The sequence below is a fragment of the Bradysia coprophila genome (assembly GCF_014529535.1).
Source record: "Bradysia coprophila strain Holo2 chromosome X unlocalized genomic scaffold, BU_Bcop_v1 contig_79, whole genome shotgun sequence".
In the NCBI taxonomy this organism is placed as follows: Eukaryota; Metazoa; Arthropoda; class Insecta; order Diptera; family Sciaridae; genus Bradysia; species Bradysia coprophila.
The window spans coordinates 215,097-236,036 of NW_023503370.1; the positions used below are offsets into that span (position 1 = coordinate 215,097).

The 20,940-nt window shown below is 37.1% G+C and overlaps 2 protein-coding genes across 3 annotated transcripts; one reads left to right on the top strand and one right to left on the bottom strand.

Moving 5' to 3' along the window:
* Positions 1 to 7,205: 7,205 nt before the first annotated feature.
* LOC119070338 (programmed cell death 6-interacting protein-like) lies at positions 7,206 to 11,997 on the bottom strand. Its single transcript, XM_037174626.1, has 10 exons — positions 11,813 to 11,997; positions 11,530 to 11,745; positions 10,264 to 10,382; positions 10,137 to 10,195; positions 9,848 to 10,070; positions 9,649 to 9,773; positions 8,280 to 9,581; positions 8,065 to 8,215; positions 7,835 to 7,999; positions 7,206 to 7,594 (listed from the first exon to the last, which is right to left on the bottom strand). The coding sequence occupies exons 2-10, from the start codon at positions 11,736 to 11,738 to the stop codon at positions 7,461 to 7,463; spliced, it is 2,487 nt and encodes an 828-aa protein (XP_037030521.1). The 5' UTR covers positions 11,739 to 11,745; positions 11,813 to 11,997; the 3' UTR covers positions 7,206 to 7,460.
* Positions 11,998 to 16,044: 4,047 nt separating this feature from the next.
* LOC119070341 (protein deltex) lies at positions 16,045 to 20,112 on the top strand. 2 transcript variants are annotated; one of them, XM_037174629.1, is made up of 8 exons: positions 16,045 to 16,239; positions 16,487 to 17,100; positions 17,167 to 17,200; positions 17,262 to 17,410; positions 17,469 to 18,222; positions 18,288 to 18,636; positions 18,738 to 18,846; positions 18,907 to 20,112. In XM_037174629.1, the coding sequence occupies exons 2-8, from the start codon at positions 16,942 to 16,944 to the stop codon at positions 19,096 to 19,098; spliced, it is 1,746 nt and encodes a 581-aa protein (XP_037030524.1). In that variant the 5' UTR covers positions 16,045 to 16,239; positions 16,487 to 16,941; the 3' UTR covers positions 19,099 to 20,112. The 2 variants fall into 2 exon arrangements, with proteins under 2 accessions (XP_037030524.1, XP_037030525.1); XM_037174630.1 differs by having other exon boundaries at positions 16,579 to 17,100.
* The last annotated feature ends 828 nt before the right edge of the window (positions 20,113 to 20,940 follow it).

Consider the following 20,940-nt stretch of genomic DNA (forward strand, 5'->3'; position numbering starts at 1 on the left):
ATCATCGAGGTAAATAAACATACTGAAGGTAACGCTAATCCGCAAGAACACACGGACCCCTACTTTTGGGTCAATATAATTCTTATAATTTTGGACACAAGTGTAATTCAATGCAAAACTCAATGGTAAACAATGCAGTTCCAACAACATTATTATGTTGAACGTCACAGTTGCAACTTAACAAATCTTATATTTACTCAAAACTTGGGTTCCGTATTCCTTTTCTTGCTATTCTCTGAGGGTTCGCGTTACCTTCAGTATGTTTATATACCTTGATCATACCTTTTAACGTTTTTATGTCAAAGAGTTATTTGTTAGGGTAGGTCGTATTTTCATTTTGTTTTTATTTTAAAAGGCCTGGCCCCAGGCTGTACTTAGAATTGACCAAGGAATCCGAAACAGCTGAAAAAAAATTCAAAAGTTTTTTTTTCCCTTGCCTCTAGGCTGATTTTGATTTTCGGGGTAGTAGCTTGAAAATGTACACATTGTTGACTGATATCTCGGGCATTTGGGAACAGAAGGCATTACTGCTAACTGTAGTGAATAGCTGAGGAGTCCAGCTATGAAATACACTAAAAACGTTGTTGACATTCGCCTTCACTCGGGCAGAGTAACTCTGTCAGTGTTCCCGACTAAGACTTTTCGACAAAAAATTTAACTTTATTTGCAAATAAAATCGACAAATCATGCCATAATACGTCGTGTGAGGTATTTCTGAACAGGTAATCTCATAGAGAATCCATTGCAGAGAAGTTTGTTGAGAACGAGTTGAAAAAACTCTCAGGAGCTCTGCTTTCGAATCCCAAAGTTGCTAACTTTTTGTAAGAGTGAAAAAGTGCAATGAACTCTGTTGCTTAAGCATTGCTCGTTAGAAAACGTAAGTTCGCTTTGTTTATTCTGAAAATTTGTTTTGAATAGAATAAAAGGAATGAACCATTTATGCCAAAGCAAGACAACGAGCTGTTTTGAACAAGACCATTTTATAATATTTACAATTACAAAAATCTAGTGAGAAAATTTGTCAGTTAAGGGACCTGACCCACCCAAAAGGTTGGGGCTAGGTTCATGAATAAACTGAAGGAATGTCTAATTGACCTACCAAATATCACAGCTAGGTATGTAAATAAAATTCGTCACGTTTATCTTCAAGCTACGACGTGGATTATTGCCTCAATATCTCGGAGAAATCGTTTCGTTCAACGGTGACATACATGGATACTCAACTAGATCGAGAAATGATTTCTATTTGTCGATTGGGAAAAGTGCTAACTTATCCTGTTTAGTTCGCTTCCTGGGGACATAAAAGACGAAAACAGTGAGGTTGTGTTTAAGAATAAACTGAGACAATTCATAAAGTTAATTATTTAAAATCTAAATTCTAGTGAATGAAAAGTAAGAGAATGAGAAGAATGAGAAATCATCATACGTTATTTACCTAACGCATGCTAAAAAGCTGTTCTAGCGATTGAGAGCCGGGCGCGAGTTCTGGAATCGAATTCGTTTTTCGCATAAATTAGGAACAACGTTTTTGCTATATGACGTGCGTATATAGCTGATATTACTGATATAAAGCTTTGAAGTTAAGCGATATCTGACGAAGACTGTCGCTAGTTATAAAGCGCCGCTACCACAACTATTATCACAGTACAATTTTCTTTCAAAATAGCCAAACTAAACTAAAATTAATTAACGGAAGGAAAACGTATTGTGTATGCTCTGTCGATCCAATCGATTCCATCAACCCACTGTAAGTGCGTTGATTCCATGCATTTCTTATGAGGATTGGGCATTTGGTCAAAGTACAGCCAGACGAAAGAATGTAAGATGTTGAAATTTTCCTTTTGTTTCTTTGACCATTTAATTCACTCAACGTTCAATTAATTGCCTATCAATCAATGTTTCCTTTTTATTCATTTAAATGTCGGTAAATACAAAAAATGTAAATTAATATTTATAACAATTGAAAATGTTTACGAGCGATACTTCTTGCAATACGATTCTAGTTATTGTATTTTTAATGTAATTCTACAGTTAGCGTAATTTAACAACGAAAAAACAATAGTCGTTTACATTCATTCACTGTTCATAAGAAGGTGAGAGGTCTTTCTTTATTAAACAGGGTGGGATGTTATTTTGAAACACAGATCCTTCGTTTCCCGCAAAGGAGAGCAACACAATTCACACAAAAGGTAGACTTCGTGTAAATTTTATGGATGAGTCGAAGGCGAGTTTAATAACCTCATGCAGAAGCAACAACAACCGTACATTTCATCAATGAAGTATTTTTTCGGTGTCCTCAGCATGGAAAATATTGTACGTACCTTGGACGAAGAATGAAAAGTCACATTCTCGCGTGATTATTGACCTCGGTTTCGCCTCAGATCATCTAACGTCAGGCTTCTTTTCTACTTTTCCGTCCTTGTGATGCAATATATATTACTATTTTATCACATAAGCGAGACAACAACATAAACCTGAAGTGTAATTTTTGAATTAAACTTCTAGATAAATAACGATTTCGGATATTTGAGCATCTTCAATCGACGAAGAAGTGACTGCACTGGATATTTAGGATTGTATTCCAATTCGGCCTCTGCCAAAGCGGTTTTCGACGACGGTGACCAGTAAACCGGTTTCAGATCTCGATATACCAGATTCCGTTCGTACAGCTCAAAAAATATTTTCATTTGATTCTGGATGTATGGTGGATCGAGCGTTCGGCAAATCGCATCATTCCAAGAGGCAAACTCAGTCTTTTACTTATTCAGTGCTTGTAGAGCAAAATTTCGGAATTAGGAAGAAAAAGAGAAAGTAGAAAGCCGCCGTGCGACTAAATGGAATCGTTTCCACCTTCATGTCGTATTTTTAATTAATTAGATTTGCTTCTATCAAACCCAATTATTTATTGAAGCGTACAAACAGATTAAAAGCCAAGGGGCGCTGGATGAAGATAAAATCGTTGAAGTGGCACAAGACATTGTCCGGGACAAAATGAAAGAACGGTTCGAGAGTCGAAGGGAATCCGTCGGACTGGTTAAAAGTTTCGAAGCAGCAACTGAAGAACAGAAAGAGCCGCAAAAGTCGAAAATGGGTGGTCGAAATAGTAACCGGTGGTTCAGATCGTTGACCGCTTGCTTCATACGCAAGAGGTCTCGGGTTCGAATCTCATTAGGGCGCGTACAGCAAAAATTTTATTTCCAAATTTCAATTTGATCTCTCATACTTTGCACTCTTCAATTTCAAAAATTAGCATATTATGTTGCTGAATTGCATAAAATACGCGTTTCGAGTTATTATGTATCATGAAGCAGTCATTTACATAACAAGGGATGAAACGTTGAAAAGTTCTTTTTTTATTCCAAGTCATGTAATGGATTTAATAGTCGCTGAAAGAAGTGCATGAATTATGAAATTTCTACCTAAAATCTTTAAATTATTTTGTTATGCATATCTAGCAACAGCTGGTTTTGCTTCAGCTGCTATGCAATAGAGTGAACATTGAGATAGTCAATCTAAAGAAATTAATTAGGTCACAACATCACCCTTTCGGACACGGCTTATCATCTGTAAATGACGAACTCAGATTCCCTTGTTCCCTTGACTGAAAGTCAGTATCTTACACCAGAAAATACCGAAAAATGTGGGTAACAAAAAGGTTCACTGTGATTCAAAATGTATGAAATGCTGTGAAAAACGTTAAATGTGGGTAACAAAAAATCGTTGAGGGCACTATAACTTGAGTAATTCTGAACCAATTTGGATGATTCTTTTTTTTAAATACGTGGAATCAGAATCCCGAGGCTAAGTTCGAAGATGGGGACTTAGGATCTGGATCATAGCCTCAATTAAAAAAGATTACTTTGATGAAATTTGATTTTGTTTGGTAGTGTGGATAAATCAAATAAGTTTGTTTTCTACGTGCATGAAACTAGTAAGAAGAATAATTTCATCATTCGATGCCCATCTTTTAACGTGTAAACATATCTTGCTAGTGAACTACTAACATCTTGATAGTTGACTAACAACTTGATAGTTGACTAACAACTTGATAGTTGACTAACAACTTGATAGTTGACTAACAACTTGATAGTTGACTATCAAATTCGATAGTTGACTAACAACTTGATAGTTGACTAACAACTTGATAGTTGATTATAAAGGATTATCATTTATCAAGGATGTAGTTTTTTACTCCCTTTGCAAGCACATCTTACGCCAGCAAAATGCCTGTTGTCAAATTAGCACACTTTGATTAAAAAGTCTAAGAAATTTTAATAATGAGTTAAGTTTTTGCAGGCAATATAAGATGAATTATCTCAAATTTCTGAAGATTTTTTTTAATACATGATTAAATGAATCAACGAAAATATTGTAAAAATTTTACGAGTGTGAAGTTTGCGGCCAGAGCGAAGCGAGTCTGGACATTTTATTCACGATTGAAGGTTTTGTGTATGGGAAGTTATATTCGGGGGATTATTTTTCTCGGTCTACCAATAAATTTCTCCTTTTACAAATATGTTTAATCCCTTTACCATTATAGAGTCGAAATTGGTACCAATTTACCGAAAATATTGGTAAACTGAGTTATTTTTAACGATGAACCAAAAACTAATAAAGTTCATTTATTACCATGTGAAGATATATTAAGTACCAGGAACTTCTTTTTTTACGCAAAAGTGCAATCTATCCCACTTTTTTATTTTGTGAAAAACTCCTCGTTCCAAATTCACAAAACAGACTTCTCATCTACTCTGATGTAACAAAAAGGCAATCAAACAGAATAATAGACAGCTCGTACGAGTGGGAAGTTTACGGCTAGAGCGAAGCGAGGGCTGTAATCTACACGAGTCATATTTTATTTATGATTTGAGGTTGATTGAAAATCTTGAAAATTGAAATTGAAAATTGAGAGCTCAAAAAGTGGTCAAAAATCATTCCACCTTACGCTCGAAAGAAAAAAAAAATTGTCACATTTTACTGTCATTTGCGTTGAGTTATTAATATAGTAAATATATTATGTATTATTACATAGGCGCGGTGTTCGGATGGCACAATTACTTACCTAGAAGAATAATTCAAAAATTACACTTCAGTTCTATCTTGTTGTCTCGTTTTCGCTTATGTGATAAAATAGAGTACACACTTGTCTCGGCTTCTTCGTGACAAGTTAATATTAAATGTGAGAAGTTTTTATGAATGTGTCAAAAATACATTTAGAAAAGTGTCAGTCAATGGACCTGGCCCGCCCAAAAGGTGGGACCTAGTTTATAATAGCAAAATGAACGGTTAAAACAATGAATTAGCAGATTTTATCAAGCACCAGGCGATAGTGTAAACAATAGAAGTAAAAGATTTATTAAAGGTTGATAGTGCAATGGAATTTACAATGATCCACTTCGATAACTTTGATAACCACCAATTCTTTATATTCTCTATATTCTAACAACAAATGAAATTTAGGAGCATTTGAGTGGAAAAGCGAAAACTTTGTTATTCTGGTTCTTGCTTCCTTTATTACTAAACATTCCGTATCCAACCCATTTATAGACAGAGATTCGTGGGAGTTTATTTTAGTCATCCTCTGCATATAAAGAAGTGAATAAGGATCAAAAACCAGAAAGCGTTTGGAAAAGGCCGATGCTAATGACACGCGCGTGCGAATAGTGTATAATAGACTATTCGCAAGCGCCCTAATCTTTGGCTAGTTAGAAAGTATTAGAATTCTTGTTTATTTTGCATATACAATGTGTTGTAGCACAGCACTGCTACTAGCACGCGCTCACAAAACAAAACGAAGTCATCTAGTGACTCCTTTTACAAAATGACCGAGTTACAACTAATGATTCCCCCACAAAAAACCATGAAGTCACCTAATGATTCATTTTACAAAACGAAACGAAGTCAACAGTGACTTCGTTTACAATATGTCTAAGACACAACTACTGTTCCCTTTTACGAAATAAAACGAAGTCATCTAGTGACTCCTTTTACAAAATGACCGAGACACAGCCACTGATTCCTCCTACAAAAGAGAACGAAGTCACCTAGTGATTCCCTTTACAAAATAAACCGAAGTCAAAAGTAACTCCTTTCCCAATATGACTGAGACACAATTACTGATCCGTTTTACATAATAAAGCTAAGTCATCTAGTGACTCCTTTTACAAAATGACCGAGACACAGCCACTGATAACTTCTACAAAAGAAAACAAAGTCACCTAGTCACTACTTTTACAAAAACATAAGCTGCGTCGACCCGTATGAAACACCTATCAGTGTCAAAGCTTCAATCATATTACAATATTACACTGTAAAACTGCATCTCTAAATAATTAATGAAAATCGCTTGAAAATGACTCAAAGAAGTGGGCAAAAACACTAAAACCCAATATGGCGGCAGAAATTTTATTAGTGCTCTAAAAACAATACCTTTGCTTTACAGTCATACATACCTTTTAAACTAAAATAAAAAAATTCACGAAAATCAGATGAAATTTACACAAGATAGAAGCAAAAAAAGTAACTCTAACTTCCGATCCCATCATCCGATATTGACAATTTTTTCCCCTGTTAGGGGAGGTATAGATTTCGTCAGCTGTGCCTAACGATGCCATTGGTTGCATAGCTCCGAAGATTTATATGCGAAAAACCAGTCCCCTATAATAGCTCTAATTTTACGATTACGAAACGGGAGCAAAATAGTTTATCAAAATCTGAATCGATTTACTCAAGTTAGAGCGATGACAAACATTACAGAAGGAACCATTTTTTTTCGTTGATTTCGCATCTCTGGACAACCACGTAAGGTTTCCCCCTACTCAGGTAATGCCAAATATAACTGAATACTACATCTTCAGAATTGCTCCGATTATACACTAATCGCACGCGCGTGCGAATAGTCTATTAAACACTAATCGCACGCGCGTGCGAATAGTCTATTAAACATTAATCGCACGCGCGTGCGAATAGTCTATTAAACACTAATCGCACGCGCGTGCGAATAGTCTATTAAACACTAATCGCACGCGCGTGCGAATAGTCTATTATACACTAATCGCACGCGCGTGCCATTAGTCACTTCGTTTGGAAAACGACGATTTCAGCCAGCGCATGAGCTAAAGTTTAGTGAAAATGTGAACAAGATTTTGATGAATGACTTTCACTGTGAACTGTAAGAGGTAAGAAGAAAGAATCCGACAAGCATATTCATTAAAATTTTTGATTTATTTTCGCATTTCGGTTAGGGCGTAATATGCTTATGCTCAACAATAAAAAATAGAAGAAAAAAAAATGATTAATTTCAATATTAGAACTTGCATTCAAAATGCTATATCGCTAAATCATAAAGTCGAATCAACAAACAGACAAATTATTTTGATCAGACGCCTGACATCATAATGACGACACCATTTTCCCGAAATTGTTGATTTCAAATGCCAAATTTGTCCGGTACAGCAACCTTACCATCCTGGAGGTTTATAGCCGGGATAGCCTGGTGGTGGTTGTTGTTGCTGCTGTTGTTGTTGAGCATAACTGCCTGGATACGTTCCATATTGTTGCGGTCCTTGTGGGAAGTTTTGGTAGTTATACGGATCTGAAACACAAAATAAGAAGACGTTGATCAAACATTAAACAGGAAATTAGGCTGGTTGAGCTCGTGCTTCAAATATGAATTTTTCGCATGGAAGACTCGGAAGAAATTACAAAAAGCGCCAGCGTTGGCTTTACATGTTATTTCCATACGTTGCACATATAACTGACGCATCATAGCCCTGAATAACTCGGAACTCTATTCGGCCTAACTATCGATTGCAGAGACTTTTGTTTTACTCACTGGTAGGGTATGGTAGTGTTGCGTAAGGATTAAAACCTTGAGGCATTGGTGGCGGCACATAAGCTGGATATGGAGCCGCAGGCGAAGCTCCATATGGTATTGGCATCCCTTGAATTTGAGTAGGATATGGAGATGAAGATGGTGCAGTTGATGTGGGCGGAGTTGCTGAAATATGAACAGAAGAAAATATTGAGCCGACGAATACAGAACTCGTACGCTAAATTGATTACGATTGGTCGATCCGAAGTTTGCTGGAGCCGCTGGTGGCGCGGCTGGATTATGATTACTGAGTTCCGATGTTAGGTCCTTCAAAAATTCTTTCTTCTCGGTTTGACGGGCGAAACAGTAGTCGGAAACTTTGTTTTGGAGGGCAACGAGCAGCTGGAAATCGACATTCGTCCATTAAAACAAATCAATTTAAGGCGAAAAACACTATTCAACGTACCTGAGTAAGATCGTTGTAAAACTTGGTTCCTTCTTTCAGATTATTCTCAAGTTCAATATAGCTAGCATACGCTTGTGCCAATTCGGTAAAGAATTCATCCCGCGAACCAGTTCCAGCACCCGTTTCGGCTACAAAGTTCTTATGTGCTGATTGTATGTCTTGAACAAGTTTCTCTTGGCGTTGAATGCTGTCTTTAACATGGTTTTGCATAGGGCCCAGAATCTTTCCGATTCCTGGCACCGACAATGCCGGCTCATTGATAGCACCATCCTTACTCAATGCTTCCAAAAATTCATCTCTCATATTCACCGTTGCTGATTTCAATTCCGATTCAATCACGTCCCGTTCTGCCTTCAAAGTGGCGACCGATTCCATTAATTGTCGCAGCATTTGAATGGATGAACAGTTGGGCATGTCGGCTTTGTTGCTGCTTGGCACTGCCCGTTCCAATTCGCCTGCATTTTTCGATAACATCTCCATACCGTGTGCACACTTGTCGAATTTGTCGCGAACAACTTTATCGGCCTGAACGGCGTTATTTATGATCTCACGGTATTTAGCTGCATTCGATCGGAAATTGATGGTCAATTTGTCCGAAGGAGTTCGCGTCAATTGTTTGAACTGTTCGCGCAATTCCTTGTCAGACTGAGCTTCTTCGTCCAGCATTCGATCTGTTACGTCCAAAATTTCACGGTTTCGTTTCAACAAATCGGGCAATTCGGTAATAAGATTCCGAACGTGCTCGATACCGCCTTTATTGCGCACCTCTTCACTCTTCTCCAACAAAGATGGTGGCAACACACAGCCCACGTGGTTTTCAATGGCGGCAGGAAGGTTTAGACTGGCCAGAATACTGTTTAATACTTGCGTCGATTCACGTAATTTCATTATTTCAGTGTTCACAGACTCATTCTTTCGAGTTTCGCATGCAGTCATTGCTTGGTGCAAAGCTACTGGAACCAGTTTTTCGAACAGGTCCTTCGGATTCGAACTGAATGTGGCCTGTAATGCTGTCGGTTTTGCTAGAAGAGCTTTGCCGGGAGGTGCTAACGTTTTTATGTCTGGAATCATATCGTTGTAAATGAAGTCGTTATCCTTCTTTGATTCCACCAGGTTTCGTTGCGCTTTATTCGCATATTCCTCGAAGAGATTGGGCTTTCCCGCACGAGACTGAGCTGATTTGAAAAGTTCGACAGCATTTTGTAGTCGAGCGATTTCTTCACCAATTGCTTTGTTGCCTCGACAGACCAAACTCTGGTATAGTTGGGTGAGTGCGTGGAATCCGGCCTGCTTGCCGGCAATCTGGATGATAAAATTTCAGTTTATTGCATTCGTAATCCAATAAATCGCAAACACAACACAAACTCACCGTTGGTATCCACTCCTTATCCCAAATAGATCTCGTGGAATCTTTTTGAAGGCCCCGGAGAGTCTCCGCATATAGTTCCTCACATTGCCATGCAAGTTTTGCGATAACAGCGTCCTTCATATTGTCTAGAGAAATGTAAAATGAATTGGAAGACATTGACAAAGTGATAAACTACTTTCGGCCGCCTGTGTATACACACCTCTAATCGCTTTGACGACAAAAATTTCTTGAGCTTGTGCAACCATTAGATTGGCGAGAACCTGTAATGTGTCCGGGTTCAAGTCTGGCGTTGGCTCTTGGGGTATTGCTGCTGGTGTAATTCCTTTCAAATGATTGAATATGCCAGCACTTTGCTGGAAGAGTTTAGTGGCCACCTTCAGACCCTCGTCGCTTTCGACACTTTGAGACGCTGCTACCGCACTCTGAAGATGTGAATAAATACCGTTAGTTCGATCAATTCGATTTTACTCCGTACTCGAAAAGCGTACCTGAAGTGCAGCAATGTTGAACAGAACGCAAACTTTCTCGTATGCCAACGAAGTTAGAGCTGAAAGTAATGAAAGTGGTTTTATCAAATTGATGGAATTTTTCGTTATATAAATTGATGTGTCTTACTCAAACTCATTCGTCCTACGAAAATTGATCCCTTGTCGAATGCATCTTTCCACTTAAAAGGAATCTGCAACTCATTCACCGGAATCTTCGTCTCCAAGGCACATAACTGATCATAATAACTGAAAAGAAGAAGCGATCATGTTAGGTCACTCTTTAAACCTAGGTCTTATTTGGTGAAATTAGTTGGCTAACGATTGGTTGATTCTAGCCGTAGAATGACAACAGAACAGAACAGAAAATTGAAAACGAAAGATGAGAAGTTCCGAATATTTATCGCTAATAGGAACAGCTGGACACAATTTTGAGCTGTAAATCTCATGTGTGGGATTGAAGCTACTTGAAACCTGAATTGAAAATACCTGAGCCTGTTTAGGTCTGAACCTGATTCAATTAATTTTGACACATCTGTTCGACGAAGATTTGAGATTGTCAGAATTGAGTTCGTTGGATTTTGATGATTAGGTTAAATTTGGTTTACCTCTAAATATGGTTTACACAATTCCCCGACCTGAATTTCCCTGAAACCAGAATATATTGAGATCACGTCAAACATGAAACCTGACAGGTATACCTGACAATTTGTATGAAAATTTCAGGTCAACCTAAAACGTGGTTCATCAGGAATTCGGGCTCAGGTAGAATCAATTGCAAATCTGGGTCGATTCCGAGCCTGATGTTGGGATACACAAACCAGTTCATTTCAGTCAAATTCTATCAAAGCTGATTCGTCATTTAGCATAATAAAGAATTATGCCTGTTCTCTATGTTTGAGAACGTTGTTGCAAGTTCAATGGCATTTGATTATCAACTGCTGACATTCATCGCATTCAAAGTTGGTGTATCAGTGCGGGTGCTATTTTTTCGATTGTTACTTTCATGTTAACATTTTTTGGTGCTTCTCATATCAAATGTTTAATGTGATTCCTACGCGCGTATTATGTCATTTCATCAATTGAGGTCGCTTAAAGAATTTTTATCAAATCATTGCTGGATAAATTTTCGTCTTTAGATTTTGTGACATTGTCTTCTGACGAAGCATCTTAATTGGATGCTCAATGTTTACCCAAAAAATAGATTTTGAATGTAACACTTTTACAACTTAATCATCGCCTGTTCAACAAACTAAGATTACACTTCGTAAATCAGAACAATGAATTCTCCACGTATGACTAATAAAAGATAAATGACAAACGGCTCTCAAGTGTTAGGCTTTAATTAGTGTCGTAGATAAATACGTTTGCAAAATTAAAATCATTTATTACTCACCCGTTAACCACTTCCAACGAACCCTCATGCTTCTCGAAAAATTTCCAGATGGCAACGTTTCTCAATTTTCCAAATTCGTTTACCGCTTCCGAATAACTGGCTGCAGTTCCAGGCGAATTTGAACTATACGCACTTTGTATCAAATTGTCCAGCGGCGCAATATTTACCTCGGACGGTTTTTTCAATGGTACAACCAATAACTCAGACATTCTTAAACTGGCGAATGGTGAAGAATGTGTTGAACAAATTCCGATTGGGATGCGAAACAGGCAATAATACTCACGAATTCTAATGAGAAGTGGACAATAGTGTCAATTTTGTTGGGATTTACTATTACGTGAACTTGTTGAAAATGATGTGATCGCTCAAAACATATTATAAACGATGACTCACAGAATGTATTATAATGAATCTGATTCGCCTGTATGCTTTTTACGATTAGCACTCTCTTGTCAGTTCTATTTTTTTTCTTGTGTTTTTGTTTTGTATGAGAATTTCGATTATGATGTTCGCTTGTATTGACATAAAAAGCGCCATCTCTACGCAATTCGTACGAACTTAAATTTGAAATAGAAAAGTTAAAAATATTTGCGGGTGGGTGGGTTATATTATCATTGTGCACTTAAACTCCCAGAAGAACGAAGGTAATCTCCAAATCGAATCCAAACCTCTGCATGCTTTCTTTGACCATCTACCAAACAAATGGTACACTTACGAGTTAGCTAGTTGCTAATCATAATTTTCTCAATATATCTAAATGCCTAACCACTACAAAAATGGTTTTGATTCAAGGTGGACGGCTTTGATTCAAGGTGGACTTACCATTAAGGATTTGTAAATCTTGTCGTCGAACAATGGTTGAGATCAAGAGATTTTTAATCTACAGACGGAAGATCCACTCATAAGTCATTAGGTCTTCTTCTTCTTCTTCTTCTTCTTCTTCTTTTTCAGCCTGTTCCTATCCACTGCTTGACGTAGGCCTCTCCAATTCTCTTCCATTCCGAACGATCCGTTGCCACTTGTTGCCAATTTGCGCCTGCAATTCGTTTTATACTATTATTCCATCTCTCTGGTGGGGTGACCCGCAAAATCGACCCGTCCAATATCGTACACATTGTACAATTTAGTCCCAGTCCAATTTAGTTCTGTATATTTTCGTCCAGACCAATATCGTTAACTGCTACAGTCCAATATCTTTTTGTCCAATATCGTTCTGTCCAATATCGTCAACCGTCCAATATTGTTCTATCCAATATCTTTCTCTCCAATATCTTTCTGCACAACATCGTCAACCGTCCAATTTCATTCTGTCCATTATCTTTCTTTACAATATCTTTCTGTCCAATATGGTGTTGAGGAATTTCGCGCCGTGTCATTCACAATAACCCACAAAGTGACATTTACCTTATACAAAATGTGTCATTTTGTCAATTATTGTGAATGACGCGGCGCGAAATTCCTAGCAGATCGTTCGCGGTCCAATTTCATTTTGTCCAATATCGTTCTGTCTAATATCGTACAGTCCAATATCGTCAACCGTCCAATTTCATTCTGTCCAATATCGTTCTGTCCAATATCTTCCAGTCCAATATCATTCTGTCCAATATCATTCTGTCCAATATCTTTCTGTCCAATATCTTTCTGTCCAATGTAATCGCTGTGTTCACTATTGAACAGAATGATATTGGACAAAATGAAATTGGACAGATATGCCGCACTGTAGTAAGGGGCCGTGACGCAAGTCCAGTACTACTGTCGTGAATTACAAAAGAACTGGAAAATTTTAACTCCAAAAATGTCATCCAAAAACTTTCATCACAGATGACAGATGTTGGGGAGACCATAAAATTGGATAGATTCTGTAATTCACTAATAGAGATATCTTCAGACAGAATCATCTGTTATCTGTGGTGCACTTTTTTGGATGACATTTTTGGAGTTAAAATTTTCCATTCCACGAAATTGTTTTGGGCCTAGATGATACAAAGAGCATATGAATAATAAATGACCGTTCTTAATTGATTCACCACTTGCATTTGCATTTGCAACTGACTTACAATCTTTAAATTGGTTAATCACTGGTTGATAAGGTGACGGGAAAAATCTCCGAGTGTATTATCGTTGCAGCGGCGATAATATCGTTTCATGGACGATAATATCGTTGCTAGGACGATATTATTGTTTCAGAAAACGATATTATCGTCCGGAAAACGATATTATTGTCGTCTGATACGATAATATCGTATCAAAAACAATAATATCGTTTCACGGGTGATATTATCACTGCAGAAACGATAATATCGTTGCAAAAAACGATATTATCGTCGCAAAAACAATAATATCGTTTCAATCGACGATAATATCGTTTCATGGGCGATAATATCGTTGCACGGACGATATTATTGCCGATTAGTCTAGTCGATCAAGCGTTCTAAAACTTAGGTGTTATTTTGTTTTCTCTCGCATCGTCTAATAATTAGTCTGTGTAATTCATTGCACATAAAAAGCGTTTTAACACGCCGAGCGATCCGGCCCATTGCCCCGGAGCGAAGCGGAGGGCCGCAATGCGAGCCGGTCCCCGGAACGGTGTTGGTAACTTAGGTGTTAATTTGTTTTCTCTCGCATCGTCTAATAATTAGTCTGTGTAATTCATTGCACATAAAAAGCGTTTTAACACGCCGAGCGATCTGGCCCATTGCCCCGGATTTATTTAAATTTACTGAAGCAAATTATAGACGGCAACTGAATTCACCCTTCAATTAGAAAGGTGTTTGGTTTGCCATAGAAAGATAAAAGATGGATTCTGGAGATATTATAACTAGAAATGGAAATAACAAATGAATGGAATTTTCAATAATTTTTAGTGAATAATTTAACTGGACTACTGGACTACGTATAACGATAATATCGTTTCATGGGCGATAATATCGTTGCAGTGACGATAATATTGTTACAGAAAACGATATTATTGTCTTCTAATATGATATTATCGTCGCTCGGACGATAATATTGTTTCACGGTTGATAATATAATATCAGAAATGATAATATTGTTTCTTGTACGATAATATCGCTTGCACACAAATAACCAAAAGTATGTACAAACTTACTAACCTTAAGTCCAATATCTTCCTGTCCAATGTCTTTCTGTCCAATATCATTCTGTCCAATTTCATTCTCTCCAATATCTTACTGTCCAATATCTTTCAGTCCAACATCTTTTCGTTCAATATCATTCAGTCCAATATTATTCAGTCCAACAAAATGCGACTTGACGATGTTGGACTGAAAGAAATTGGACAGAACGAACTTGGACAGAAAGATATTCGACAGAACGATATTGGACTGAATGAAATTGGACGGTTGACGATATTGGACAGAAAGATATTGGAAAGAAAGATAATGGACAGAATGAAATTGGATCGTGAACAATATTGGATAGAACGATGTTGGACAGAAAGATATTGGACAGAATGAAATTGGACGGTTGACGATATTGGACAGAATGAAATTGGACGGTTGACGATATTGGACAGAAAGATATTGGACATAAAGATAATAGACAGAATGAAATTAGACCGTGAACAATATTGGACAGAACGATATTGGAAAGAACGATATTGGAAGAAATGATATTGGATTGGACGATTTTGTAACAGATGAAATTGTACGGGTCGATTTTTCATAGTGCCCTCTGGTGGTCTACCTCTGGGTCTTGTTTTAGGTGGTCTCCAGTTCATGATCTTTTTGGTCCAACGTTCGTCCGTCCTTCTTGCAATATGTCCCGCCCAGCTCCACTTTAAAGATGCTATTCTTTCCATGACATCAACAACTTTTGTTTGTTGTCGAATCCATTGATTTGTCATTCTGTCTCTGAGCATAATTCCAGGCATACTCCGTTCCATGGCTCTTTGTGCCACTCTTAGTTTATTTTCGGAAGTTTTTGTTAACGTTTTAACGTTTCCGCTCCATATGTGAGCACTTTATGTTTCTATTACGAAATTTTACGAAAAGTTAGCCTGCCCCAGTGAAGGCGAAGATAAACAACGTTCTTATGGTATTTCATAGCTGGACTCCTCAGCTATTCACTACAGTTAGCAGCAATTTCTTTTGTTCCCAAATGCCCGAGATATCTGTCAACATTGTGTGCAATTTCATGCTACTACCCCAAATATCAAAAATCAGCCTAAGGCAAGGAAAAAATGAATTAAAAATTATTATTTTTTGCTGTTTCGGATTCCTTGGTCAATTCTGAGTACAGCCTGAGGCCACGCCTTTTAAAATAAAAACAAAATGAAAATTACGTCCCGAGTGATGAGAGTGGATGGTAATGTGCATTTCGCTGTTAAGGTGTCTGTTTTCCAAATTTTACGAGTAGATAATAAATCGTGGCATATTCTGGGATAATATTTTAAATCATTTCCATTGACATCCATCTCCGAAAATAAATAAATTCGAAAATCCCGCTCTCACCGATGCACTCATTTTCATTGACAGTAGAGTGTGGTTTTGATGGGATGGTATTATAATCGTTCCTCTTCTTTCATCTCGTTTCATTTATATTTATTTTTTCGGCCATTTGCACTTTCTCCTATTGTTTTAAAACATTTTCGTTCCGTATTTATTTACGTTCGGTGGAATTTTCAAAAACAAAGCAAATTAATTGCGTACCAGTGAGCATGTGCAAATTCCAAGATATAAAGCAATTTCGGTACAACTTGTTGCACATATCCAATAAACTATCATGACATGGTTCTAATCTCATCATAGGAGAAAAAAAAAACATTTAACTGCAGAACAAAAAAAAACTGCATTTGAATATGGCCATATAATAATTAAGTGTTGAATGGAGGAATTCTTGCTAACAAAGCAGTAGTTTCAACTCCATCCATCGGATCGCGATCACTTGAGTGCCTTATTTAATCATTTTTATTCACATAATTTACGTGCAATTCCAGTGTAAAATCAAAAAAATGTTTTCAATTAAATTTGTTGATTGGAACCATTGAAGCATATAGCGGAGGTTGTCAAACAATATATGTTATAATAGAAGATACACCATTCCACCTAACTTATTTTAACACACGAAAAAAATAAACAAATGTTGTGAAGATGAGCTCGTTGTTGGTAGTAGTCAATGATTTTACCCAAACAATCAGTGCCAATTTAAAGCGGTAGTGAAGGGATATGAAGATGACTGCAACGGTATATATCATATCATCCAATGTGTATTTTGTTACAATAAAATCGTGAGCTTGCATCAATTGAATTAATTTGCCAATCGAAAATAGTTATATTCAACGCGATCCAAAATAAACTCTCTCGCAACAAAAGTTAATCGATTTCGTTTTGAATTCTGATGTTTAGTGATTGTTAACTTGTTGAACGAGTCAAGCAATTCAGTTATCGAGTAATGGGTCATGCTGTCGTTGTGTGGGAGTTTGAATCCAACAATGGATGGTTATCATACAGTCCGGCAGTGTCGCAATATTTGGAGAGGGCGCACGGGAAGAAATTGACAAGGGTGCTGCTCAGCGATGCAGATCCGAAATTAGATCAAATTTATGTGAATGTATGAAATGCAAACATGTAATCCGTTTAAACTGTAGATGATCACGAACATTTCTTTTGATTACAGGTTAGAACTATGGTTCAGTGTACAGACGATATAGGTGAGTTAGACAATACTATTTTTGTGTGTCAGTGGGTTTTGCAACCGCAGTATTTTTAAAGGAATTGGAACCATTAACGTTCGACGAAAAATGTACAAACCAACATCACCAGCTGGACGTGGAACCAAATGGGAATGGGCTAGCTCCGGAAAAGATTGGATCAGCTACAATATGGAAGTACAATGCATTATTGAAGAAGCATGGGCCAAGGTTTGTAAACCGTGCAATCCCCTTGTCGTATATTTTTATCAAAAATTGATGTTTCCAGGGCGAACAGACACTGGATTTGGGAAAGTCTAATCTCGGACTGCCATACACAATAAATTTTTGTAATTTGACTCAAGTACGACATCCGAATGGCCCTATACGAAATATACGTCGGGTACAACAAGCACCATATCCCTTAGTTAAAATCACATCGCAATCGAATCCCTCTACTCCCATCATGGATCTGAGACCCACTTATGCCACCAGTTTACAAAATGTCAATCAAACGATACCAAATATTTCCATAAAGCCACCAACCAAATACAAAATATCACCGACACCCCCACCTGCAATAACTGCCACAACTTCAACGTCTACGAAACGTGCACTGAAACCGGCCAAATCAAAACTTAATTTAAATTCCGATTCGAACACGATGACAACGCCAGCCAATTTGGCTCGACAAATTTTGAATAATTTAAACATTTTCGGCACAAAGTCAGGCTCGTCATCGACCAATCAACATCAACCATCAACATCGGCGACTATAGCAAACGGTCGAGAGCTATCGTATCAGCGAAATAATTCCAATCGTTCGCGATCGTATTCACGTTCACGGGACCACTACTCGGACGATTTGTCCAGCCTGAAATCGTCTCGCCGACCTAGCGTCGACACCGTATCCACGTATCTGAGCCATGAAAGCAAAGACAGTGTACGAAGTCGAAACGTTGGGTCCGTATCCGATTTACTAGACTGTTCCATCGGCAGTGACGATGTGTTTTCACCTCCACAAATGGCTGGATCTATTGTTGGTAAGTTGGAAAACGTGCTACCGAGGAGCCAGTCGTTGCAGCTGAAACAAAAACTTTTCATTTAGGTGTTGACGCAGCCAGTGATACAATTAGTAGATTTGTCCGCGTCGTTAATCCACCAAAGAATCCGAATGCTCATCCATGTCCAATGTGCCTAGAAGAACTGCGTCACAATCCGCAAAATCCAGCCATATCGTTAAGTCGTTGCCAGCATTTGATGCATTTGCAATGTCTGAACGAACTCATTATCAGCCAGCAGGATAATGTGCAAAATATGTACATTGAGTGTCCGGTGTGTGGTATCGTTTATGGTGAAAAAATTGGTAACCAACCGAAGGGGACAATGTCATGGATCATAATACCAAAAAGTTTACCGGGACACGAAGGACAAAACACAATACAAATTGTTTACAAGTAAGTAGCTTGATGAATTGCGAACAAAGTTTCCATTTTCACATCAGTTGAATATGTCGTCTAAGTCTCGCATCCAAATAATTCTGACTTTCTTCTCACAGCATTGTGTCAGGAATACAGACTGCCGAACATCCACATCCAGGTCGTTCATTTTTTGCTGTTGGATTTCCAAGAACATGTTATTTACCGGACTGTCCGTTGGGTCGCAAGGTAACAATTTAAAAATCATCGCTTGACACATAACCCACCATAGAAATCCTCTTCCTTCAGGTTCTTCGTTTTCTAAAAATTGCCTTCGATAGACGACTCCTATTTTCGATTGGCCGCTCCGCCACAACTGGTCATGAGGATGTGGTGATTTGGAACAGTGTCGATCATAAAACACAGTTTTCAATGTTTCCAGATCCAACATTTTTGCAGCGAACAATGACCCAATTGGTTCATTTGGGTGTAACGGATTGAGGTATTTGAGTTAAAATTATTTTTTTGTTTAGTATTCCCCGCATTTTAGGTTTACGTTTAAATGTGATATTTAAAAAGTGTAATAAGGCCATGCCAGCGTATACGCCTTCGCAAACCCAACAGCATTTAGCATTTTATTAAGGATTTTCAGTTTTTCCTTTCTATTTTATGTAAATTTTATGAAAATTAATCGCACCTGTTCTAATCGTTCACATAAAGTTTAACGTAGGGCATTAGAAATGAAAGAAGTTATTTCCTGTCGATTCATTCGAAACGAACTGAATGCACTTCAAATTGGCTAGGTCAATAGTTTGTTTCGCTAACTGGGAACATCGTTTCTCCGTTCTAGATTTTTCATGTGTAAATTTCGTTATTAAAAACTGGCTACAATACTAACAGAACCAGAGCCTACGGGCTTTGTCGTCCCTCATCGGGTCGCGGATGGAGACTGATGCAATGTTGTTAGATTTTGTAAGAATATTTTTTCTATGACTTTTTCGTTTGAGCGGGGAAAGCCCTACTGTATTTCTCAACCGTCACGCATCTAGAAAATTCAAATTGGTGTCACAGATAACATATACATTACTAGGACTCTTCTAACGCTCAAAAGCAGAGGTTTTAGTCTTGTTTACTAAATTATAGTTACCGGCTCTAGGAGTAATTATTAAGCCAATTTAGTAACTTTCTATTTACATATCTACGAGAAAAGATTAAAAAATGCCAGTCGGTACCGAAAACTCGGTTTTTAAGTGTGCGCACGGAAAGTTCGAACTTAATTTTATTAGCAGTTTCGTAATCAGGGGTCAATTCTAGATGTAACAGTAACATACCGCCAGGCCTTAAAATTTCAAAAAAAATTTGCATAAAGATTACACTCTGAGTACGGTACAACCACTAAAATAAACATTCTTCAAAAGGCGCCCAGTAAAATATTTTAAATTCATGTCAAAACTACTTGTGGAGATCCCCTTTCGTGATTTCATGCAAAAGTAGCGAAGGCTCATGACCTTTCAACAAAAAAAAAGTTGTTCAGCCGCACAGTGAAGTATGATGTTACTTCATGGATCATGGTGCCAAATTATGTTTTGTTTGTTTGTTGCTTCGTAAAATAAAATATTTTTTCTGAGTCTGAGCATTTTTCTGCCACTTCAGTCCTCTCATCAAAATGATTGATGACAGGAAATTGAATAAATCCTTTAATAAAAAAATCTTTTATTTTTAAATCAAGGTACAATTTTACTTATGAACCTCATATCACAGTATTGCCTTATTCTCATTAGGAGGAAGTATAGAAAAGACTTTTCTCAAATTTTCTTTACTCACTGTTAGTGATAATAATAACAGCAGAATCTGTACTCTATTTTTAAATTTTATAACAAAGAAAAATATGACCGCGGATCCATTGTGTTGGATTCAATTTCTTTATTTTTTTAAAAATAAAATCAGCTGTAAGCCATGTGAAACAAATGTTAGAAATGAGTCTTTTTAACTTGTAGGCTGAATAAATTATTGCTTTTATAATGGTGATAAGATTGACAATATATATTAACATTAAGAGACAATTTTTTATCTTTACAAAAATGATATTTTCTAAAAATATTTTCTCTATTCAGCAAATAAAATGATTTTCTATTATATTGATATAGACATTATAGTAGGGTTGGAGGCCTTTTAAACTAAAGTGTATGACTGATGTTAAGAAATTATGAAATTTTAAATCAAATTTGAATTTTTTTTTGATATATTTTTATATAACTGTAACAGGAATCGAATAAATAAAAAAAAAATCAATTTTATATTTACATTTAATTAAACAAAAATTGTTTTGTAAGTCTTCCGCAG